Source organism: Acipenser ruthenus, chromosome 25 (genome assembly GCF_902713425.1).
Source record: "Acipenser ruthenus chromosome 25, fAciRut3.2 maternal haplotype, whole genome shotgun sequence".
Taxonomy (NCBI): domain Eukaryota; kingdom Metazoa; phylum Chordata; class Actinopteri; order Acipenseriformes; family Acipenseridae; genus Acipenser; species Acipenser ruthenus.
Genome location: NC_081213.1, coordinates 891,466 through 917,833, shown reverse-complemented (window position 1 = coordinate 917,833; position 26,368 = coordinate 891,466). Strand labels below are relative to the sequence as shown.

Genomic DNA, 26,368 nt, shown 5'->3' with positions numbered 1-26,368 from the left:
ATAGACTAATAGACTAAGCCAATACTTATTCAAACAGTATTTTAAATGTTTCTATGGCCTTGAACTTTCTGATCTTCTAAGCGAACTTGTCCAAAGTATTGGGGATAGAGGACCATTTCTACAAACATTTGTTCAAAAGGCACTTTTGAAATGAAGCCCCTGAAGAGCCGGCTGCACGGTGATATTTAAACAAAGCCACGCAACAATGAATCTGGAACAAACACATGTTGTTGAAACCCTTCATCTATAAAAGATGGCTCATTAATTCCTGGCTCTTCGCTACATTATTCAAGCGTTAAGGTAACTCCTCTCCCCACAGGCAATCAAGGACATGTCTCTTCATAAGTCACACACAGGAAAAACAACTCTATTTCACACCTGTTGACCCTCTTTAGCAAAGCACTGTCAATACAACCAAGGGATTCCTACCAGCTCCCTCACTTATCTGTGAACAAAACTGAAAACTAATAACCGGGGTGTGTGTGTGTGTGTGAGTGCATGCGTGTGTGTGTGTTCGTAGGTAGGTATACAGGTTTCTAAATTGCCATCAACAGCTGCTACAGAGAATTTGAATCTCAAACTCAACAAGGACACACTTGTAAAGTTGGTGCTATTGTACACACACACCACTTAACCCTTACGCCCAAATAAACTGTGCTTTCCTTCCCTTGATCACTCACACCATCTAAACTGAATAACGTGCAGATGAAAGAGGCAGGAAGGTGAAGCGGCGGGCAGAGAAACGCAAACCTGACGGATTTCAGGCCGCAACAGGGCTCTTTGATTCTCTCCAGGCTCCTCTTCTTTATTTCATACCATTATCTTAAAGAGCGACAGAATCTCTCTTTGTTGAGATATATTTCAGCATGAAGCAGCTTTAACACACAAGGACAAGCTTAATTGCTGCTATTTAGGAGGATCATTCACAAGCTGTTATGTATTCAGCACCAGGCTCCCTTAGATATGGGGGTCACAGCAGCTTCTAGGTGTTACATTTTAGCATTTTAATGGCTTTGTGATTAATATATCTGAAATGCGAGACGATTTTGCTTGAAAAAACAGACAATGTAGACTTTCTCTGAAGGAACTGAAACAAACGCTCTTTTTCAAAATCTCTGCCTCTAAATCCATATTACCAAATTGAAAATTGTGTTTTGTTTTTTGTTTTTTTAACCAAAGGACTAGAGAATCCATGTAAACTATCTGGCTGATTCATCTTATTTAAAAAAAAAATAAAACATAGACCAATTGATTTGCAAAAAGGAAAGAAAAAAAATCTATTTCTGTGTGTTTAACACTGCAAGAGGTTTAAAAAAAAAAAATCTTGTAACTTGTTATCCCCTGGGACAGCTGCAGACACAACATCATGTTCCAGTCAGGTTACATCCCCACTGAGCGCTAAACAGAGGAGCGCTAAACAGTTCTGAACAGCTCTGACATCACACTGCCTCTCCAGGGACGCACGCTGGCATCCAAGCCTGGCACAATGTGTGCAGTACAGGATGCCCAGGAGTTACCTCTTCCCAATACTTACTGCACTTGCTAACACTTTACACTGAGCATCTCCAATAACTCTGTATTTGCATAGCAGTTAGTAAATCATACATGCCAACAGTCTCTATATGGTTGGGACAGTCCCAATTTCCTAGCAAACGTCCCGCGTCCCGATGCATAGGAAGAAAGTCCTGATATTTACCCATAGAAAAAAAATCATTTATTCTGCACAGTAGAGTGAAAACCACCCGCTGTGCTCTTTGTGCGTCTGACACATCTGCTGATCACTAACTTATACAAAGGGAAGAACGCTTCATTGAGTCTGTTTTTACTGTCATGCTGGTCGTGTAGTGTTGAGTTGGGGGGATACGTCTGTTATATGATAATGAGTGTTTTTTTTTGCGTATGACCCCTCCCATGTGCATGAACCCCCCTCCCAGGGAACGAGCGTCCCGCTGAACAGTTTCCTAATGTTGCCAAGTATGCGTAAATGCTTACACACAATTACAATGCTATTACAATGTACTTAATGTGTAAATGTTTTTGCACAGTATATGAAAGTTCACAATGGTATCAGAAAAGCGTTAGATGCCCTCAGCACACTGTACAAAACTAATTGAGGTGACTTCAGTCTTTCAATTTGGTTGGATTTGACAATTCATAATCTAGGGATGTGTTGACTTCTATTCTTTCACTTTTTTGTCAAATTTGTTTGCAGCCTGCTGCCTGCAGCCCCGCTAGGTTTTCAAAGGCAGGAACAGCAGCAAATCAGAATATTTATGGATTTACCCGAGCGAACTACAGCGTGTATGTCTCCTGCACCTGTAAACATTATGTTAGTGCAGAGTGGGGCAAGGTCTTGTAATAATACCTGCAGGCGTTTGGTAAATTATTGCACACAAACTCTGCAGGGGCAGCCAGTGTCACCGAGTAGAAGTCTCCCAGCTAAGATGCTTAATCACATGCAATGCACCCAAGGGTTTTTGGTAATTTGTATATATTACAAACAGAGGCTATATTCAAAGGGCTGCCCTGCATAACATATCAGAGCAGCTGCGGAGTCTGCATCATTCTTAAAATGACTATTTTCCACTGTGCAATTATAAATTATTCATAAGACTCCCTATGGCAGTTTGATAGCTGCTTGTTAAATCGCTACAATCTTTATTTTTTCTTTGGCATTGAAATACTGTAGATTTTGATTGAAAGAACTGCCCTCTGGAAATGTAATGTTTTTTATCCTTTCTTTCCCCCCTTACTTTATTTAATCTCAGCTTTTTAAAAATGGGCATACATAAAAATCTGTGCAGATTCAGGAATGCAGATTCTGGCTTTTTTTTTTATTTTTCTCATTACAAGTGACCCTGTGTAAGCAACTCCTGTATGCCACCGGTGCTTTTACTTGCTCTGCCAAAGAATAAGAGTTCACGCTGAAAAGAAGAAGCAGTTAGCTGTGTGCTCAAAGTGGTCTTCACACACACACACACGCACGCACGTACGCACACACACACACACACACAGAGACACGCACGCACGCACGCACACACACACACAAACCTCTTTCATCAAGTCCCACTGACTAAATATCTCCCAAAGGTTTATTCAATTGCTACCTCTTTCTCTCGCTTCTGTCTCTTTGTTTGTTTATTCATTTGGTCGCTGTATTCATTATATATCGCAGCATATCGAGATGCACTCGCCCTTTTGAGATTGCCTGTTTACTGTACAGCCTGTGATACCCAGGCTGCACAGAATCCAAACGGGAGGGTAGTGGGGTCCACGAACCCTGCGGTTATCCTTGAGAGCCCCAGAGTTACACAGAGTCGATATTCTGATAAATAACAGAACGCGTTTGTCCTGCAGGTACGCAAGGATGTGGACTGCAGGTCACTGTGCTTAGTGTCCAGCAGGTTACAATGAATCTCCTCCTAGCGGCTGAGGAGTTAATAATGCTGGTGGACTGCAGGTCACTGTGCTTAGTGCCAGGCAGGTTACAATGAATCTCCTCCTAGCGGCTGAGGAGTTAATAATGCTGGTGGACTGTAGGTCACTGTGCTTAGTGTCCAGCAGGTTACAATGAATCTCCTCCTAGCGGCTGAGGAGTTAATAATGCTGGTGGACTGCAGGTCACTGTGCTTAGTGCCAGGCAGGTTACAATGAATCTCCTCCTAGCGGCTGAGGAGTTAATAATGCTGGATCAGCACGAGACCCGTGCTTGAATACACAGCTTGCTCTTCAGTTGAATGACGCTGTTCTCTGACCCGGATGTTTTGCGGTTCACGTCCAGCCCTCGCCTCTCCATTCAATTCAATGGGCTGAGATGCTGATCCATTACAAGGTGGAGTGTAAAAGAATGTTGTTGCGGGAAAAACTATTTGTATATATACTAAATAAATAAAAGTCATACAAAGATAGATTTTAACCTTCAAAACACACCTTGAATATCAGGTTATAAAGTAAACTGGACAGAATGCAACCCCAACCCAGTCTGAAAGGCTTCGCTCGCTCAGCAAGACTGCCTGCAATATGTAAGTAAGTGATAGAAAGCCAGCAATTGTTATCCCTAATGAAAGGACTGGAACAATGCTTATAAGAACAATCATGAAAACACAGCAAGACCTTGGGCAAGCCCAGACCTGGGATGCAGTAACTTAAATGCATCTCAGCATCAGCTATCAAAGAGCACTAAAGGGAGATTGTAGAAGCATTGAGAAACACTCGCTCAGCCCAATTCAATTCGGAACATTAGCTTCACTCTATAAATAAACAGCATTATTAAAATAAAACTCCCAACACAGCACTAAAGAGCTCCTGAGTATACATTCATCACAGAAGCCCTTCAATTGCTTTTGTTATCTTCAAATCTAATGCAGAGACCCGACATTTATTTCATGTCTTTTTATATTATTTTTGCAGTTCAATTGAAACACACACACACACACACACACACACACACACACACACACACACACACACACAGACACACAGACACACACACACACACACACACACAGACACACAGACACACACAGACACACACACACACACACACACAGACACACACAGACACACACACACAGACACACACAGACACACACACACACACACACACACAGACACACACACACACAGACACAGACACACACACACACACACACACACACACACACACACAGACACACACACACACACACACACACACACAGAGACACACACACACACACACACACACACACACAGACACACACACACACAGACACACACACACACAGACACAGACACAGACACACACACACAGACACAGACACACAGACACACACAGACACACACACACACATATATATATTTGAGATCACATGGGTAGCAAATCCGGACCCGGGTACCCGCCATGAGAAATACCCAGATACCCAGGTCTTTTTTGGGTAATGATTAAAAAAATGATTAATATTTTATGTGCATGATACATATTTAAATACTATATAGTACACATACATTTAGTCCCTTCAGATCTGTAGACTTGTGCAGCCTTTTTAAGTACTGCAAAGATCGAAATAATAATAACAATATTAACAATAAGAGACAACGTACCCAGCCGCCTAAAACATGTTAAAGTCATTTGAAATAAGAATGGAACGTTATGTCAGAAGTTTCTTACTAAACTTTTAATTAACAGAAGCAGCGCTCTCTTTTGCAGACAGCGCCCTTCCTGCTTCCCAGGCAGAGTAATTGAGTGGTTTGTATGTGGTGCCCTTTCTCTTGGGCACAAGTCCACATCAGAGGGCCCCTCTGCACAGCTGGCACTAATTGGCACTGAGAGCTGACAGGCAAAGGGGGAAGAGCGAGAAAGAGACAGGCAGACAGTGTGACTACTTTTGTTCCAAGTAGCTTTAAATACACAATTTTATGACATGACTTTTTTGACAATACTATCAAGTTCCACTGAGTAATGAATGCATAATATCATTAATTAACAGAACTTTTTAAAGAGAATGATCAAATAAATGTGTTGTGTGAGAATAAGCGTTGAAGGAATCTCGTTCAAGATGCTTCAGAAGGTCATAAAGAAACTGGTTCTCTGTTTACTTGTCCCTTTAGGACAAAGAAGCAGTTTACCAAATCTCAAAATGCAAGGAGAGGATGGAGCAAAGTCCTTCACACAGCAGAGAGAGAGAGAGAAAAAAAGAAAGTGATTTCTCTTTGAACAAAAACCAACAAAAAAAAAAAAAGGATTGTTACGGCCAAGGCGGAACACCCCGTCCTTTTATCAAAATGAAAATAAAAAAGGAACTTCAAATTCACCCCTGCACACTTATCCTCTTTTACATTTTATTATATCAAGCTCTCTAACCTGAGCCTATTCTCACTCTGTCTAGCTCTCTCTCTCTTTCTCGGCACATGCCCTCCAGGGAAGAGTAAGAGATGGATGTCTTTAGGCAGCCAGTATCTCTCCATATGTAACAGTGAGCCTTAGATCACAACAGCCGAGCAGACAGAGGCGAGCGAAACAAGTGGCACTCATTGGAAACAGCCCCGAGTTACAATCACATCGGTGTGCATCACGCCGTAGCCAATTACTTCTGCTTGCAAGACCCGCTCGCCTGACCTTGTGAGCAAAGAATAAAGACGGGACCCAGGCCACCGGCTGCTGGAGCCCTTAGCTCTGACAGTAGCAAAACAAAATCTAGCGCTGTACATGTAATTAAGGGCTAAGCAGCCATCCCTTAACCAGTGCATTAATGTTAAACATCCTAGAAATAACCACTTATGCAAATCACGTTCCTGACTCAGGAACCCTGATCCATTCGGATTGCAGGGACAATCTGCTGGCAGAACGAACGCCTGTCACTTGGAATTATCTGTCGAGCGCCGCTTGCCTTGTTAGAGCAGGGGTTCACAAACTGTGGTCCACGGCCCAAAGGTGACCCACAACGCAGTCCCGGGTGGTCCACCGGCGCAGCCACATTCTATGTTTTTAATATTTAAAAAAATTGAAAAAACTATAATAAACACAGCTTTCAATATAACTATAAACACAGTAAATAGAGACACTTAATGTGAAGTGTTACCTAAGGCACTAACAAATAGTTAATACTGTAATTACTGCAACAGGTTACTCTGTTAAGATTTCACTAGAGAACCGGCAGAAACGTTGTTCCAATGGCCTGGCCTCTCAGAGCCTTCACACAGCCAGCAAATGCCTCCAGTAAAAGGCAGACAAGAGGGCCACACTCCTACCCCCCCTTAGAGAGAGGTGAACACCTGCTGCAAAGTGGAGGAGGAGAGGAGGGAGGCAACAGAAACAAGGCAACAAAAAAGACTTTCGTTTGCTGATTAATTACTTCCCTGCCAGAAATATCAATTATATGAAAGCTTCTCGTACGACAGCGTCGCCTGCTTTCCCGGTAAACAGCAAGCGCATTGGGAGACCAGTCAATGCAGGCTGAACCGGCAGGAACAGGCAGTCAGCCTTGACCTCAGCGCCATCTGCTCTTCCAGGCTGTGCCTCGAATAACGTGACCCAGCCAGGGGAGCGCACAGGAGAGCTGCAGAACCCACGCTTATGCAAACCACTCCGGGGACAAGCAATGTTTGTATATAGAGAGTTTCAAATAAAGCAAAAACCTTTTCCAAGAATGTGTTATTTTCTAATGTATACACACTGAAATTTTCAACCCCAGTGGGGCTGTGGGGTCCAGTGAACCCACCTTAGAGTTGGTCAAATGGGACTCCACAAAAACATTTGCAAATAACATTATGCTGTTATGAGAGATTATTCCATGCATGCCTTATTATATAATGATATAATAAATTAGTTAGCATGTACAAAATGCATTAATAATAATGACATCTTGTAGGGGATTTGTGAGTGCACTGTGCAAACTCTACTGTTCCCAACACACTGTCTGCTCGGAAGCAATCTCCACTTCCTGAGTGCATGCAGGACTCTCTCCAGTGCAGTTCAGATAAAGTGGGGCTGAATCGCTCAGGTGGAATGCCCTACAGTTTGATAACCTGCAATACAGATGATCAGTCTGTTACAGATTGCATCAGAGCCTGACTGCTGCCACCTGACCATTTTAGAAAGCTTTGTTTCTAGAGACAAAGAACACAATCAGTTCTGGTTTAGGGAGGGTGAATTTCTTCAGACAGGGACGGTGCACTCAGAGGCACAGAGCACTTAGTGCTGGAGCCTGAGACCTAGTCTGTTTCCAGCCCCAGCATTAATCAGCATCACTGGAAGAGTGGATGGGGACTCCTGTGGGCCGAGCACCAATCCCAGCTAGTGTGGCAGAGAGCTGCAGAGCTGAGACAGTGGTCATTTCCCAAAGGACCACAGAGGCATTCCTGACTGGAGAAGAGTCTGAAGAATTCCTGCTGTGGATTTCTGAGGGACAGAGAGAGAGCTCAGGGGTGGCGTGCAATAAACAGGCATGCTATGCAGCCCTTGGCAGCCCTTGTCCTTGAAGATTTCTGTTTCATATTTGTATGTCCAGTTTACCTATTTAAGAATCAGGTCCAGACTGTGCTCCGTGTGGGTTCCATGCTGGCTGTCCCTGTAAGATGTCAGCGGCTGTCTTTATTTCAAGGCTGCATTAATTATGAAACCAGCATATTGCTTTGTTCGATGATAATTATTTATTTAATAAGATGGCTGCTTTGGAGACAGAAGTTGCATCCGCTGCCAATGCAATTTTGTTTTACGGTTTCTGTCTGCATAGTTTCTGGTCCACATGAAAAAAACAATCACCTGATACAAACTCTATGACAGGCACCTGCATTAGGCCCTGCCCCCTGCTGGACAATAAACACATTACACTTCTGTAATGCTTCCAGTCAAACTGATTTGAATTAAAATACTCCTTAAATAAAAAGTAATTTATATAAACAAGTGTTGCTCTATATAAATGTGCGCATTAGTAGTAATTTAACCTCTTCTGGAAACACCACCATTTTTTCACATTCCCCTACCCATTCATAATGAGAACACAAAACCAAATACCTGTCTAGAGATATCCGCAGAGAACACTAATACAACAGCAACGCAATAAAACACTTCCAGCAATTACGTACATGATAAAGTTTAACAGTTCCGATCCATCCAGCCCCTATTGCAGGAAACAACATGTACAGCAGTGCAAACACATCACTCATTAGCAATAATTACAAGCAAGTCATTAGATACTGTCCATACATCATTCTCTAATACACTCGCGTTCACTTCCCTTCCTTGTGAATTTATAGCGTTCTGTTCCAAACCTGCGAGTGAATGCAGCATATTCTTCTCAATTCCAATTCACGAGGCGCATTATTAGGGCATTAATACAGCCTTTTCTTGCTCCTAAGGCCATTAAAACCAATCAACGCACGTGGCCTGTGACAGTCAAAGGACCATCCCAGCTTTCTAACCAACATCATAGCTGCCATTGGAGATTTTTTAAACAAAGCAATTGAGGTAGACATATTAAATTTGGTTCCGTAATCCGTGCATAACTTAAAATGATCATGCAGCCTGCTTGAAAGAACAGAAACGTCTCTGTCTAGTAGACAGACGTTTAAAAACGTTGGAAAGACTGTGGCAGGGTCGTGGTTCACCTGTCACATGGTTAGTAGACCTCATGTAATTTGGTTGGGATGGGGTTAAATGTCCTATCTATGCAGGACAATTGATCCGCAGCACCCTCCATTCCAGCCATGTGAGAATGCGGCTGGAATGGAGGAAACTGGGGTCTTTGATTAGCAATGCAATGAATCAATTAAGAATAAATCAATCCACCTGTAAAAGGCAGGTGATTACAAAAGGGCTGTGTCCAGCCAAGCGGTCAGTGCAGGAGTGAGAGCATAGAGACCTGTGTGCTCGATGGCTTTGCTATTAGTCTTTTCTTTAAAAAGCCTGCTTTAGGTGTTTTTTGTTGTGCATTTTTGTTAAAATCCGGTTAATTGTTTAATTGTTTGGTGTCAGAGGGCGCTATCAGATTGATAAGTGTTTTCAGCTACCACCTATATACATATTTCTCAGGAAAATGAGTTTCAATTGGATTATGATAGAGAACACACATGTAATATTACATTAAACAGGTAAGGAATGAAATAGTAATGAAAGGCAGATGGTGTAAATGATCTCTTTAATGGACAGCAGACACATCTTCACTGTTCTCAAAAAAACATACATATCCCAAATTGACAGTCAAGCCATTCATTCCCCATAATAAAGGTGTCTTCCCAATAACTGATTTGCTCATCTGAAGTTTAACATCAGAAGCAGTCATGCGAAGGGCAAAGTTAATTTCTTATTGATTAGCAGTTACCCGTTTTCACTTACACAATTATTAGATGTTATTATTAAAGACATGATCAATCAGAGAGCGCTGGGAATATGGAGAACACACACACACATATATATCAAAGCAAACGTGTACAGTACCCTGTATAAGCTATAACATCATGCCTCTAATTGCTGTAATAAGAAAGGTCACCACAGACTAGATAAGCAGGTTATCTCAGGCAGCACTCTGTCCCTCCATCGCTCTCTCTCTCAAAGCTGCCAGAGACCACGGTATCATTCCCATGCAGACTGAGAAGGAGCGCATTGTCAATCAGGCTGTAGCTGTAGTCGACAGCTTCTCTTTTGCTTGGCCTTGTGTTGTTCACATATTTACTTATTTACTTATTAAAAACCAAAAAGGTAGGCAAGCGTGGCTCCAGACACATTTGCCTTGAAGAAAACCTTCACTAAAAATCAAATGGGACACGAGTAACGTGTGGTTAAAATGTGACTGTGACCAACTGCATTTCCATTTTAATAACCTGTGATGACATATTTATAAATGCTTTACTAATGGTTCCCTGGATGTTTCTATCGGGCTCAAGATGCAAGGACACTAAACCCCTGTGATAATGACTGATTACACAGCGTTTATTTCAAGGATTGCAGTGCTCTGACCCCCACCCCCCCCCCCCCCCGGAGTATTCAGCTTCTGATCAAAAAGACAGAGGACAGCGATCCAGGCGGTTTCATTAAAATCACAAGGACATCAAACACAGCAGCAGCAGAACTGACACCCCCACCAGCACAGCGAGCCGGCACTCCATCAAATACGCGGTCCATCATGCCGTCCCTTTGGACTCAATTAACCCAAATTAAACAGCAGGCATGAAATCATTAAACCAGCAATTAAACAGCCTGCTCTGTCCTTTCTGTTTTAGATTTCATTCCTAATTGTTGTATTTACTCATGTTTTTGCTGCATTTATTTGTGCCGATGACTAACACCACAAAGAAGTTAATACATATGCAGATTATGCCACAACCAGAAGCATACATCATCATCATCAGTTACTTGGCTTGAATGTCTTTCTAGTGGCATGAAGGACAACCAAAGGCAGGGTACCACAATGTAAGGAATATGGGTAACACTTTATATTAAGGTATTGCTTATAACTGCTTTATAAATGTTGTATTAAGTTATAATATATGCTTACTAACTCTGTTATATGGAGTTAATAAAGCATTATAGATGGTTTATAACCATGCAATAGGCAGAATTTGTTTTATAAAGGGGACAGTTTTTAACCACCTATTGTACTTTGGGATGTTTAAACGTAATTCCGTCTATGGCTATTGCATGGTTATAAACCATCTATATTGCTTTATTAACACTATAACATAGGTATTAAGCATATATTATATATTTATAAACCGTTAATAAGCAGCACATTAATATACCGTGTTGCTGGAATATGGCACAGCTCAATTTCATGTGATAACATTTAGCAACACAATGTCAGGCGATGTATACACAGAGCTACACTAACATACTAATGATGCCTATTACATTATTATTTCTTTTTTGAAAAAGGTCTTTTAAAATGTTTTCTTGTAAAGGGAAAGTCCAACACTAATGCTCTGTGCTTCATCTGATTTATACATCTAAAAAAGCTGGTGAATTTCCCTGTCTGTCCATCGCTGTCAATCCTCCACTGCTTAGAAGTGTGATGGGATTCGAAACAGAGACAAGAAGAAAGAGGTGTGTCTCTTCATCTTTGAAAGTAAGATCACAGGAGACCAGAATCCCACACAAAAGAAGCTGAAACACACAAAGAGGCTGCACGGGGCTAGTTAGTTCAGTTTTTACATCAAAAAGGCAGAGCAAGCTTTTCATGCAAAGGTCCTGTCTCTCAATGGTGTATTGATAGAACTCTGCTTTTGTGCGGTCACCTTTGAAGGAAGCACAACAGTGCTTCCGGCAGCTCAGATTCGGAGTGGGCAGGTTGCATCTACAGGGATCAGAGGAGAAGAAAGTGGCGTGTTGTTACTGTTGTTACAAGCGCATGGTACAGGTGTGTAAGCACTGAGGATAGTCACAGGTGTGACTGTGTCTGCACTTGTTTCCACAGCTGCACACACTTCTATTTCTCTTGTACTTTGTTAAAGTTGCTTTAAAGGTAGCTATGCCATCATTTCATTGTACTGCTGCGTGTCTTGCAACAGTTTAAAAGTTATTGTTATCTATTATCTATCCATGAACAGAAATAAAAAAAATCCTGATTGAATTCTCATTAGCCTTCATCTTAATTGTTCAGTTAATTTATTCAATAGCCCCCTCACAAGCATGCACTTTTAATTAACATTTAAATAAAAACTGAATCGATAAAATACATTTCAGGTGAGCCCAAAGCCCTCCTGTTAGCAAATTGCAAATGTAAGGGGCATCGGGAACGATCGTTAATCTGGCCTCTAATCAAGTGGATGATGTGTTCTGTGGGCATGGCGCTTTTCTATTTGCATACATTAGGCAGGTGATTAAGAGGTGAAGGGAAATGATTTCCAAGGCTCCCATGGATTCTGGGGGCTGTAAACAAACTAATTAACCTCTGGAGCTGGCCTGTCATATTTCATCAATAGTTTGTGCAGTGAGGAAGGGACAGACGGCTCGGCTCATCCTCTCTGCCGTGCGGTGCGGCAGACAAGAGGAGAGGGATCGCTGCAGGTCTCCAAACAGTGTCTGGAGAGTTTGAACTCATCCACTGACCTTCCACTTCAGTAATCCTCTATCAAAAACACTGGTTCAGTGGATGGGTTTAACTTTTTTTGAAATTGCATTTTGTAAAAGTTTTTATTGAGTTTTCTTTCTGTTCAGGTGTTCTTTTATTAAAGTGACTTGGGGCGGTTTCGGCTGTGAAATGCATCACATAAGCCCAAGAATGCTGCTGCTGCTGCTGTGCTGTGGGAAAGCTGGAATAGCTAATAAATATTTAAATATGTTAATATGAACTCTGATTCAGTTTCCCTGGTTACAGCACAAACCATCCAAATTAGTCAAAACCCGACTCAATCACACAGGGACTTAATCGTAAAGTATTCACCGGTATGTTGCACCCATTTCTGTGTGTGTGCATGTCTGAGATTGAGAGTGTGCGCGTTATTGATTATAGGAACTTTATCATGAGAGCAGGAGCTCTGTAGCTTCCAGCTGCCTCTGTAAATATGTGCTCTCGTTTATATACGTCAACTGCAATCCCATTCTGCTGCTGCAATGAATAACCTGATTCGTATCAACCCCCCCCCCCCCCCCCCCCCGCCCCCTGTAATCATCAGCATTAATCAGTGCCATTGATCAGCTCTGTTTCTCTGTGAGTCCTCCCCCCCAACATGCCTTTTTCCACCTTGACTGCAAAGTTGATAATAAAATGATTAGCAGGATAATCTGCAGCATCTTGCTGCTTTACTTTTGTTGCTTTTTTCCTCCATCTTCAGAGAGCTAAACCCGTGTTAATCCTTTATCCAATTTCCTTTCTATATATATATATATATATATATATATATATATATATATATATATATATATATATATATATAGTCTTATCACCTTATCTAATTAAAAAGCACCAGAGCCCAACGGTATCAATACAAGGAATTAATAACCTAGACACAAAAGCAAGTTACATTTCTTTTGTCCTTATAACAGTGTTTGAATCAGGGGTGTCCAGGTTGGACTTTCCCTTTCAGATCTTTGAAAAAAATGCCATTACTGTGCTTGGACACCTGTTGGCGCTGTGTGCTATACAACAATTAGAAACTAAAGTAAAAAATAATGGAATAAAAATCAGTGTTTTGTGCATGTATCTGTTATGCATGTACAGTATGTATGCGTGCATGTCCCCCTTTCACAAAGATGTAACTTCATGGAAGTTATTTAAAGAATGTTTTAAATATTCTGTATTATGCATGCACTGTATTAATGCAACTGAATATGATAATAGATACAGTATGTCTTCCCCTTTACAGTAACGTTCTATGCATCGAATGACAACTGCAAAAAAAGAGACTCAGAGTAATAAAGCACTAAACCAGCTAAATAGAGTAACATTCAATAATAAATAATAATAACAGAATGAAAATGTGTGGGTCCAAAGTAAAGACGTGGCCACGTTGGCTCCTGGGGAGTGGTAATAGGATTATTAGTCTGATGCCAGAGATGCTCTGAGATATTTTGTACATGCAAAGTTTAATCTTCTTTATTTTTTACATCGCCACCCTCTGATCTGATCTCATTATTGTTATGGTATTCATTTTGTATCGTGACAGCTTGGTCTGTGCTCCCAGCGAGAAGGAGCTGTGATACTGCTCTGGATGCAGCAAGGCTCAGTCTATAATAACATGCATGTAACGATACAGCCCCCAGTTAATTGATGTATACGCTCCCAGACCGCTTTTTTTTAGGAGGCAGCTAATATGGGGTTGGGTCACGATTTGACCTGATCATAGCCTTTGACATGACATGACTCCACAAGGTTCTTGAATGGGTCTTGATGGATGTTAATCGATTCAGCGGTTATTAATCCACACGGTTGGTGTAGAGAGGTGGGCAGCGGATCAGGATGACGAATGTGTCCTTCAAGTTCATCCCAAACATGTCAATGTTGGATTCAGAGCCAGGGATTGTGGTGGCAATGGAAGATGCCTGAAGTCTCAAACTAAAAAGGTTAGGGTTAAATTCAAAGTAAGAAGTTTTAGGGTTAATGTTTTCTTCTGGAAGAGTGGTTCCTGGACTCTTTGCCTGGGGACAAAGCGACCACATGCAACTCATACAGCAAACCCATCAAATGACTGCCATCATAATTACATCTTAAAATAGTATTTTATAGAAGAGAGGGATGAATGCAATTGAATTGGAAATCAGAGGGGGTATTTTCGTATTTACATTTTGTCACCCTCTCTTCTGAGCCACTGTACTTGTCAATGAAGCCATTCTGTTTGCACTGACAGAGGTGCTGACTCGTACAGAAAGTCTCCTTATTAAATAAAGGTGAGAAGTGGGCAGCCATTGAATCATATTCAATGACACGCATTGAATGGCATGCATTGCATATGCATGTAAAGCAGGGGTGGATAAAGACACAAGTGATTTGCTTTGCGTTTTTCTGGAGGAAGAAAATGAATTGATACAGTGACGGGAGTCAGGTGAAAGACTTGCAATTGAAAGGAGTGAGACTGTAATAAACTGGGGTAGTGGGAGTTTTTATACAAAACATTTACTGGTTCAGCTCAGGTAAAGTCATGTATTAGATTGTGCATGTGCCAACCTACCCTTCAATGCACAATCATAAAATATAAGTATAACTAAAGAAATGTGGCAGCACTTTAGATTTTGGGGCATGCATAATCGTGTAATAACATGGTAATAACTAGTTAACTACTGGTGGAATACAAACGGCCTGTGGCATGCTGTTACCATGTCATTACATCAGGTGAGAAGATGTGGTTTACATGCGTATGCAATCACACAGCTGTAAAACCAGGACCCATGTGTAATTACAATGTAATTAGATTGTTATGCATGTCCTGTACTCTAAAGTGCTATCAGAACCGTTGTTTGCCTTGTGTCCTTTTAAAGAAACCGTAAAGTCAACGCAGAGCAACATTAAACCCGGTGCAAGGCTTGTTCAGCCAATCCAGTGTGCCTGATCCCCTAAGCTGAAGTCTCTTTCACCACTTTCTCGTTAACTATTACACCAAAAGCACTCCGTACAGCTCAGCATCTCAGACTACTATTATGTAAATGCAGATGGGTCCTTAGGCGAAAGGAATTAATCATATTAATGCATGTGGGGGGGGGGGAGAAATTAGCAAAGGATACAGTGTGTGGAATCTAATTGTGCTTTATGAAATGAAACCCGTCGCAAAAGGTTAAAAGGGCTTTAATTACAATTAGTATTAAAATAGACTGCTAACCACGCAACTAATACAATGCCTCAGAGTAAAGGGCTTTAAATGAGTGAGCAGACAGCTATCCCCTACGATCATTCAGTCTATCCAGGGATTCTGAGCTGAGCTGAACTCTAATGCTGAGCAGGACCAGGGCATCATGAGAACTGGGATCGGATCCCCCCCAAAGAATAACACTAAGGGGAGTCAAAATAAAGCTGAGATTACAAACTAGGTATGGTAATATTGAAAGTTTTTTCAAGTGCTTTCCATTGTCAGCGATACACATGTGGAATGTGGTCACAGCAGGTGTGCTTCTGCACTAGGATGTGTTCAGTGTAGGGTTATGTATGTAATATTTATTTCAAGTCTTTTCATTAGACACATTAATGTTGTACACATGTTCAGTAGTCTCACACTCATGGGTGTATCATAAAACAAATCCCAGCACTCTATCGGTGGGCTCCCCATGCTATTCCCAATATAATGTTTAATACAAAGGTTTAAACATTTAGGAAATTAAAAGGAATCAAACACCCCTATTGCAAACCAGCATTGCAAACCCCTTTGATGCATTTTGCCTCTACATTCACTGACAGCTTTAAAACTGGGTGTCTCTTTTTTTTCAATTTCTCCATGGAAATACGCAAGCGGACAATGTTATCCTGGTAAAACAGAAACATGCAGACCAATAACAAGCCTCACTGAGATCGGGTTCTTAACAAAGAGTGCTGCTTCCAGCCTGTGCTGCTTCCAGCCTGTTTCTTTTGCCTGTGCAAGCCAAGTATCTTTGAGTGTTGATACAAACCTGTGTTAAATAAGGCAGGAAGAAGTGAACTGATTCTGCAGTGTTCAGCACACCGTAAAACAACTGCATCATTCCTCTCTCTCTTTCTACTTCTCACATAGACATTCTCTGAGATCTATGGTGTATTACATCAATTTCTTACATACTGGGGTCCCGATTTGAATGAAAATGCATTATGTAAACCTTTGCCTGGTTATTTATAATCTATGTCAAGTGCCTACAAACTGATCTCTAATCCTTTTGTCTCGTTTCTCGTAAAAAAACATATGCAAGCATGTCTGAAGAACCTAGACTATGGCAAATGGATGGTATAGATAAGTGAAAAGCATGAGGAACTGAAAAATACCTTGCAAATTTTCTGTGCAGAAGTCTGTAAGAACAGGACCTTCTGTGTTATCCATGGACAAAATCAGCAAACCTCAGCTTAAAGTTTGGTTGTTTTTTTCCCCACAGATCCAGGTTGCCTATACAGTCATTTTACAGAAAATTTCATTTTTCAAGTCAGTCTAATATATTGCTTAACCCTCCAGTTAATTTAAATCCCAAGCAGAACAACAGAACATTTATTAGCAGCATACTTTATTTTCTACAGCAGCGTCAGTCTTAGTGAAACTAATACCTTATCTACATTTCAAAACACTGGGATTTTAACTGAGCAAGACAGTGAGAAAGTGATTCATTCATAATCTTTTACATGAACATTTAATTCATCTTCCATTCATTAACTTCAGTCAATGTCCAATCAACTCAGACTTGAAACACCACTTGCTCCTACCAAGCTCAAATTGACCTTCTAATTGGGTTTAGTACAAAAATAAGACAATACTGTAACCCAACAGCCATGGATGGTCCTGTGGGATAGGATCTCGGTTAAGATGGAAGCTTCTAATAGGTATAAATCACAGGAGGAAAAAACACAAGAGTAATTTACTCATTAAGGCAAAAGTCTAATCTCTGGTTTCATTTAATTAAGTGGCTCAGCTGTGAATCTAATACAGTCACAGTCCTTTGTACTTTGGAAGAGCCAAACAGCATGCAATATTTACCCAGCATACAGCTCCTTGTGAAGGAGCATAGCCAGACAGCTACACAGTGGGCTCTGCTTGAATTCCAATATCACTGGCCTGCTTCCACCAGGGGCTTGAGCCAGAATTAACCACATTGAAAAGTGAGACTGTTAAGTCTCTTGCAGGTTCCTGCGCTGCTTACGCAGCTCCGTTCGTATCGCGTATTGCCGCAGCAATTAACACTTGCGTGCCAGGGTATTATTAATAGGGCCCTCTGTGGAGCAGCTACGCGGTTAGGGAATTGGGAACCCGGGGATACCGCCGCTGCCAACAGTGTTTTTAATTATCAGTAAATCATTTATATAGGTGTTAGATCTGTCACTGTTTAGATCAATTGAATTGGCCTCGTTTGCTGTAAACTGATTATGTTGTTATGAATCAACGTTAGCAGAGCAGGTTTGCATTACTTCCACTACTATACTAAGCAGTCCTGTTAAGATAAAACCACACCACTGCATTCCTCAAGCAACAGCTTGTTGGCTGCTCTGCTTTGACAGGACTCATAGGCACCCGATCTCAGCTCTATGGGCCCTCGAGTCTCGCACCAAGGACTGTGCTGCTCATCAAACACAATCTGAGAGAGTATCATTGTGGCATGTTGTTGTTAACCGTCATACGTCTTTCACAGCTCGTCCTCGCACAGGCTGGCGCTGGTGCTGCGTGTCTGGCAGGGAGACGGGCAGAAAGGTTAGAGGCTGCAGCAGCTGCCTGCGACTCCCAGGGATTTTAACGCAATGGTGGGGGTTGAAACAAGCTATGCATGCTCAAGCATACCCTTGGGACCGTAAGTCTGGCTGAGGTGCCATGCATATGTGGCAGTTTGGCACCTCATTGTTTGATTGTGTCTGTGGCACAGCACTGATAAATGTAGCGCTGTACAAGAATGCAGTATGGAAGGGTTAGACTGTTTGGTCCAGGGTCTTGACCTCCCATGATTGAGGTGTGACAACAAGGATCCCTGACCCACCCAGAAGCGATATACAGATGCAGGGGGGAGGTGGGGGGTTAAGAACACTTAGTGAAAGGTGTTCTGTGTTTTAGTCAGTGAGCTGAACTTTGTCCCTAGAATCACAACAGGCGTGTAATTAAACCTGTAATGGAACAATACTCCTTGACTTGGAGTTGCGGTCCTAAACTCTCACCACACATTGACCAGACAACTGGTGTTATTAGCTTTCTTTCTTGCTCTATTTAAATTTTTTTTTTTTTTGCTAGCTGATGCAGAGCCTCCTTGCAGGCAGCATCCAGAAACACTGGCAGGCCCGCAATCTGAATTTCTTATCATCAAGCCATTTCTGTGGTGATTGATGCAGGCATTAGGCAGCCTTTGGGTAAAGAGCAGAGTTGACTTTGTGTAACAATTAAGTACAACTGGGAGAACCAAATTGCATTCTCAACAATATTACAGCTATGACATTCAGCAGAAAGAGTCTTAAGTCACGATTTCATTAATAGCAGTCTGTCAATAAAGTGAAAATTAAATTAAGCCCTGTCAATGTTTTAATCACTCCATTCCCAACAGCTTGAAAGCAATTTTTTTTTCTTTTAAGGGATGTGTGTTTTTCTAATGCAAAACATGCATTATTTTTAATTTCAATAACTTTTTCCCATAAGGTTAAACAAACTAGATAAATCAAATCTAGAGTATATTATGCTTGCTTTACGAAACCACTCTCCTATTTAACATTCTTTCATTCAATCTGTTTCTGCAATTGCAGTAATTATAAGATCATTTGTCAGCCTTTTATATTATGGAGCTTATGTAACCAGGTAATAACTGGATAACTACCAAGGGTTACATGGTAACTACTAGTGGAATCAGTGTGTAAATACATGGAAATGGGCAGGGTAACAGAGTACTGCATAAGGGGTGCTTTTAGTGTAGGTTAGTGCAACTTGACTCTGTTTTGTTCAAACAACACAACACAACAAAATCAACAGTGGCTTTTATTCTGACTTCCTCCTATTATAACGTCACTTCTGCAGAAGCTTTGCCAGCACAACCAATTCCATTTTCCACTAACCATCTATTCCCTTTACATGTAAGCCTATCAAAGGAATGAATCATATTTAGTATGATTAGTGCATATAAAGCAAAAGATGAATTAGACTACGTGATTAATACTGTGCCAACAACTGTGAGAAGGAGGAGGAGAAACAATAATAATGGCTGTCTTATGTGCATAACATTACAATACAGTGTTAATCAGAAGCATTCACCTCAGTAAAAGGCAATTTTATGCTAGTGGATATGTTTGTTCAGTTCCCAGCCGTGCCCCTTAACAAATGAGGCCCTGAATTCATATTGAGTCGCGCAATGCCTGCCTTACTCTCATTGCTTAACCTCGCTGTAATGCAATCTGTCCCGTTACTCTCCGGGACAACTGGAACAAAGCGCTGCCGAGGACGGATGACAAATATTCTGTCACCTCAAGAGCTTTTCCATAATCTTCTGAGCAAGGAAAGCGAGGGGCCAATTACCTGCTCTCCATCGTGCAAGCGGAGTATGAGTATAAAAGCATGCTCCCCCCACGCTTGAGTGTTTTATTATATGAAACGCTTAAGCTTGTGATGGCAGGCAATGCCTGCCTCCCTCCCCTTGATGGATGTGAAGGCTTCGAACAGGGGATTTAGGCAAATAGTTTACGCTTGTGTGGTGAATTTCTGAGTGTCTGCTTCAGCCTGCAAATCTTTGTCATGAAGAACAGGGCCAGGGAAGCGTGCTGTTTCTGAGCATGTCGTAGTTAAAGAGTTACATGTTTGCTCATATTTGCCTTTTTATTATTAACTATTTATTAACTATTGCATTTGTTCTTCAATCACCGGGACTGCTTCTGATAAGACTCCTAATAACTGAATTTCCATGGTGAGATGAGACAGATTTCTCTCCAAATAAAACAAGCACTAAGGTCACCCTATGAAGTCCTTATCAAGCCTCTGTTTAATGATGTTAAACACCAACTGGAACATGGAAGCAGCATGACTCCAATTCAGAATGTTACATAAAAGAAAGCTGAAATAAATCTAGGGTGCTTAAATCAGTAGAATAAACTGGATACACTACAATAAACAGAATCCTACGGCATGCATTTATACTGTAACTTCAGTACTAAGGCCACCCTATATTAAGACCACATTTTGTTGGTCCCTTGACTGGCCTTATTATTAGCAAGGTTTCAGCGCACTTGAAATTCCACACATGGGCAAAAAACATTGATTATCTTCTCAGCGCTTGTCCTCAGCTAGTGAACCACTGAGATGATTGCCCTTCCTTCTCAGCCTCCTGCCTGCTCACAGTTCAAGCTGCCTGCATTCTCTCACCGAGCAGCTTTGAAGATAAAGGAGGCTGTTGGGAGAGGTGTCGTGTGGGCGACCTTTTAAAAGAAATCTTGTTCACAACGGCTGATCGATACAACATGAGAAGGGACACATCGCAGGCACCACCTCAAACACCAGAGATGTTATCTGCAGGTTATCTGAACAGGACTGACCTTGATGGAAAGAAAAGAAAAGAGCCTCACAGTGAATTAAGGGCGCACAAGAGCTCAATGCAGTGCACTGTCCGCTATAATCCGAGCAGTTGTGGGTACTGTTTCACCTCTCCGGTTTTATCGATCTAGATGTTTTTGGTTTTTTTTTTCATAAATCCCTCGATGCCATACCTGTGCGCTGTTTACTTTTTAATCCATTTTTGTATTTTTTTTTTTTAATTTCTAAACTTGGCTAGCTTTCCATCTTACAGATCCGATCAACGCTGTAGTTGCGCTGAAGCTAAGTAAGATAATTGAGCTTGTACCTGTGGGATGCTTCTGATTTCATTAAAAGTTACCGGAGACAAAGCTTCTTTTCAAAGTCGTGACTTCAACAGTATTTAAAAGGGTAATAATAACTTTTTTTCTTAACTTTCGTTATCGCAACATCTTTTTCCCCCCTAAGTCCCTTATCATTCGGCCGTACACCAGACTGTATATTTACTTTGGTGACCCCATTTATCCTACCACAACACTATAAATGTACTTTAATGTACTTTGTGCTGCTGGGGTTTGCGTTGCTGCACGTATTTAAGAATACAAATAAATAGTGTTTTTTTTATGTCACATTTGATTGAGCAGGATCTTCGACGGAGGGACTGTTTGAATGAACCCCTCTCAGGCAGTGCTATGTGAGTCTCTCTGCATCATTGACTCACCCTTCACTCAATCTCAGACCTCGCCAAGCTTGGACTGCTGATTTTTTTTTTTTTTTGTACAGCACAGGTATGGCAAGAATCGTTTTTTAAACACGTATTGCCTTTTTGCACACAGTTACATTTTGGATTCGGGGATTTAGTCGTCAAACGGAGTTGAACTGATGTCATCAGTAAGTTATTTGAATGTGCAGAAAGCTCCATCTTTGCCAGGCTAAGTGTTTAATAATTCAAAGCATGCATGACGCTCTCCCCACACGCACAGCTGCTCATCTCTGCATCACGCACTCCCAAATGTTATTGATATATTCCAGGAGAGTATATACAGTAAACACAATCATTTCATGAATGCGTGTCTGAGTGGTGTCTATAGACTGTTTAAGACTCGCTTTCTACTGTCTTGTTCATTAGTCATCTGGATCTTTCCAATAGTGACATAATTACCCATAAAGGTAATGGGGGACAGGATGGGCAGCAGCTGCAGGTTATTTCTACATGCGTTTAAAGTACTTATCAAGACAGGACATGCAGTAATGGCCATCTCTCTGTTTCCTCCACATACCGTACATTCAATACAGTATTTCTCCTTTCGAATGCTGGAGAAACAAAGGATGGCCTCCTTGCGTGAGGAAAAACAGCCTCCCAGAACAAACCCTCTCTGAACAAAGAACTGCAGTTGCAACTTTAGCTACCTGTTGGCATGTGTTTATTAGAATATAATAATAATAATAATAATAATAATAATAATAATAATAATAATAATAATAATGCAGTAACAACTGCCACTATATGCATTAAATTAGAATAAATATGTAAATATCACAATTTTAAAGGTAAGGATAATCAAGCCACAAAGCATTTGGGGTTTTTAAATCAACCTTCTAGTAAGACCAGCCAATTCCAGTGAGAAGCACATTACTGTTCACGGAACAAATGAGCTTTGATCCTGTCTCAGTCCAGGCTCCGATTAGGTATTGCTCTTGTCAGGTCCATAGCATTGAAGCTGGCCATGCTGTGAGTCTCAGCGTCGCGTCTGAGTGCTCAATAAAGCATGCATGTTCTACCAGGCTGTGCAGCAGGCAGAGGTGAACAAGGATATTTATCTCACATTAAGCGCCGGACGTAATTGCGGTCCCGTGGCGAGCTTTAATGTGGGTCGGTGATGTATAGCATGGTGGTTTGGATTACAAGCCAACCTGTAAACCAAGCAGGTGTCAGCACTGCTCCAATTAAACAGAACGCTCCTCCAGTGCCTGGGCTGATCTCTGGAAGGAGAGATGCTGCCGACAGTTACCCAGCGATCATCACTCTCATTCCCTCCCGGAACAGAGGCAGGCTGGCCTGGTTCACCTTGCAAGGAGTAGGGCTTGTGGGATACCCAGCAGTAAAATGGTCTGTATATGCATATGTACATTTTGGCTTGTATATGTGGTTTTTTTGTCATTAATTTAAATGGAACAGGGAAAAAAAAAAATTCTTTCCAGGATTTTTTATGATCAGGATTCTATGCCAAATAGTCCTGCCGACTACTGTTCATAAAAAAATCTGTCTCCCATGAAAACAAGCCAGTAAGAATTGATCACATCTGTCTGCAGATGCATCACATCTACGGTGCTTCCTCTTATCCAAAGTAAATGTATTGATTTTGTACCTGTTGAGCTCCAGAAATGAATCACAGTAACAGGAAATGCACGCCAAGTGAAACTGTAATATAATGCTATCCAAGCTGTATTAATCAGAATTAACTGTATAATTATTGTTATTATTATTATTATTATTATTATTATTATTATTATTATTATGAAGAAGAAGAATTCATGAAAGTACAGGTGCAATGAATCAGCAGGGAGGCCGGCAGGCAGGGAGGGAGGGAGGGAGGGGGGCAGGCAGGCAGGGAAGGAGGGAGGGAGGGGGGCAGGCAGGCAGGGAAGGAGGGAGGGGGGCAGGCAGGCAGGGAGGAAGGGGGGCAGGCAGGGAGGGAGGCAGGCAGGCATAGAGGGATGGGAGGAGGGAGGGAGGGAGGAAGGGGGCAGGCAGGGAGGGAGGCAGGCAGGCAGGGAGGGATGGAAGGAGGGAGGGAGGGAGGAAGGGGGGCAGGCAGGGAGGGAGGAAGGGGGGCAGGCAGGGAGGGAGGGAGGGAGGGAGGGAGGGAGGAAGGGGGCAGGCAGGCAGGGAGGAAGGGGGGCAGGCAGGCAGGGAGGAAGGGGGGCAGGCAGGGAGGGATGGAAGGAGGGAGGGAGGGAGGAAGGGGGGCAGGCAGGCAGGGAGGAAGGGGGGCAGGCAGGGAGGGAGGAAGGGGGGCAGGCAGGGAGGGATGGAAGGAGGGAGGGAGGGAGGGAGGGAGGGAGGAAGGGGGCAGGCAGGCAGGGTGGGAGGCAGGCAGGCAGGGAGGGATGGAAGGAGGGAGGGAAGGAGGGAGGGAGGGAGGGAAGAAGGGGGGCAGGCAGGCAGGGAGGAAGGGGGGCAGGCAGGCAGGGTGGGAGGCAGCAAGGCAGGCAGTCAGCTGAACTCCCAGACAGGTGAAATCACTCAGCTCATCATACCTGCCGTCGCCCAGCCTCTCCCTCCAGGCAGGTAGATTTAACTGACTCCGCTAAACCTCACAGGTTTCTATTACCGCAGAAAGCAAACAGAACACGCAACACTGGCTCATGTACAGACAGGCGGTCAGTGATGTGCTAATTGATGGCACTGGGGGAGAGGAGAAATGCATTCCGTATCTAATGCAGTTCCTTGTTGTTTTAGAGGCCATGTTGAAAATAATAGCTCTGCAGATGTTTAGAGGGTAACAAAAAAAAATGGGGAAAAAATAGTTTTGCTTCCTAGGCTTCTCGGACAGAGCTTGAGCTGCAGGTATAAGGTTTTTTTAGAAGCTTTTTTTTTCCTGGAAAAGTCAGTAAACACCACAAATAAACGTCTAAGAATATCAATATTTGAACAGCACTAGACTGAGGGCATACAAGTGTAGGTGCCACTTTTAAAATTATTATTATTATTATTTATTTCTTAGCAGACGCCCTTATCCAGGGCGACTTACAATTGTTACAACATATCACATTATACATTATTTCACATTATTTTTACATACAATTACCCATTTATACAGTTGGGTTTTTACTGGAGCAATCTAGGTAAAGTACCTTGCTCAAGGGTACAACAGCAGTGTCCCCCACTGGGGATTGAACCCACAACCCTCCGGTCAAGAGTCCAGAGCCCTAACCACTACTCCACACTGCTGACCTTAAAAAGGTCACATGCAACAGAGGGTAACCGATTTCAGAAGACAAGTGCACATTTGTTTGAGTGCATTCCTATATTCCTTACTGCCTCTAGAAGTGTTCTGATCGGCCAAGGATGGCATAAGGGATTTCTACACTGTCTGGTGTCTCCAGCAAGACAGGGGATTGCGGAGAGGGGGGGAGGGGTGCAAAGACCTCACTGCAAAATGCTAAACCCCGCAAAGTATTTGTGACCCCACACAAAAAAATTTATATTTCTAAAGCATTTGAATCTGTACTAATATGCCTTTCTAATTGGTTGGTGCCACTTTATCTTCCTGTTCATTTGAAAGGAGTTCTTACCACAGTGAGGGGCCCTCGGTTCCGCTGATCTCCAGGAAGTCGTAGTCCTCCTCCAGCTGGAAGTCTGAGAAGACCAGGGCGATGGTGTCTCCCGGCTCCGCCAGCACGGTCCAGGTGCAGTCTACGTTGTTGTGGTACTCCAGAGGGAAGTGGGGAGTGGAGATGACCCCACTCTGACCCCGCAACATACCGCCACAGCCATCGTCTGCTACAGTGGTAGAAAGCACAGTTATTTACAGCACGATAATTGCTACAATACAATTATACAAAATACTTCAGGTGTTTCATGCAAGCAGCGCCTGGTCCTTTCAGGCTTACCTCTGCAGAATGGCAGGGGAAAGTCCCAGGCAGCAGTTCCTGTGGAGGTGGCCAGGCAGGTGAGGACAGTGTGCCCCTCCAGGATGAAGCCAGCTGTGCAGCTGTAGCGGATCTTGTCCCCGATGTTGAAGGTGGGGCCCTGCTGGACACCGTTCTGCAAGCGGCCTGGATTTCCACACGTGTGGCTCGGCAGAACTGCAGGAGACCAAAGAAAGAGTGAGAGGGTGAGAGAGAGAGTGAGAATGTGAGAGCGTGAAAGAGTGAGAGAGTAAGAGCGTGAGAGAGAGTGAAGTCTGAGCAAGAGATACAGAGCCGTATTCTCAAAACAAAACATTCATCGCCATGCTGAGTTAACACCCGTTTCAAAAGAAAAAAAACAAACACTGGTATTTAAAAGTGTCGAATAAATTTACGCAGGATGTTCGCTTAAGAGCTACTGCTTGAGCCTTAGGATGGCTGTCTCTTGCTAGCAAAAAAACCTTAAATAATGTGTGCAGCACTGTAATAAATGTATCGTGAATATGGCCAATGTGTGATACAGTATGTGACAGATCGAGAATGGTCCCTATATGGTTCCTTTTGACAAAGCAGAACCACTTTGTGGGTCTATTTTAATGATCTAAACAAAGAGGGATCTTAATACCGCCATCCTACGATGTCTAACCCTGATCGTTGAGGTTAATAAATTACATTCTAAATTGTCCAGTCG

General features: G+C 42.4%; 1 protein-coding gene across 1 annotated transcript in view; it reads right to left on the bottom strand.

Moving 5' to 3' along the window:
- The window catches only part of LOC117414078 (CUB and sushi domain-containing protein 1-like), a 162,982-nt gene that overhangs the window by 88,214 nt on the left and 48,400 nt on the right, over positions 1-26,368 (bottom strand). Inside the window, exons 4-5 of the mRNA XM_059000080.1 lie at positions 25,660-25,854; positions 25,342-25,549 (exon numbers count right to left, since the gene is read on the bottom strand). Of these exons, the coding sequence (XP_058856063.1) occupies positions 25,342-25,549; positions 25,660-25,854 (403 nt within the window). The remainder of the gene's footprint in view (positions 1-25,341; positions 25,550-25,659; positions 25,855-26,368) is intronic.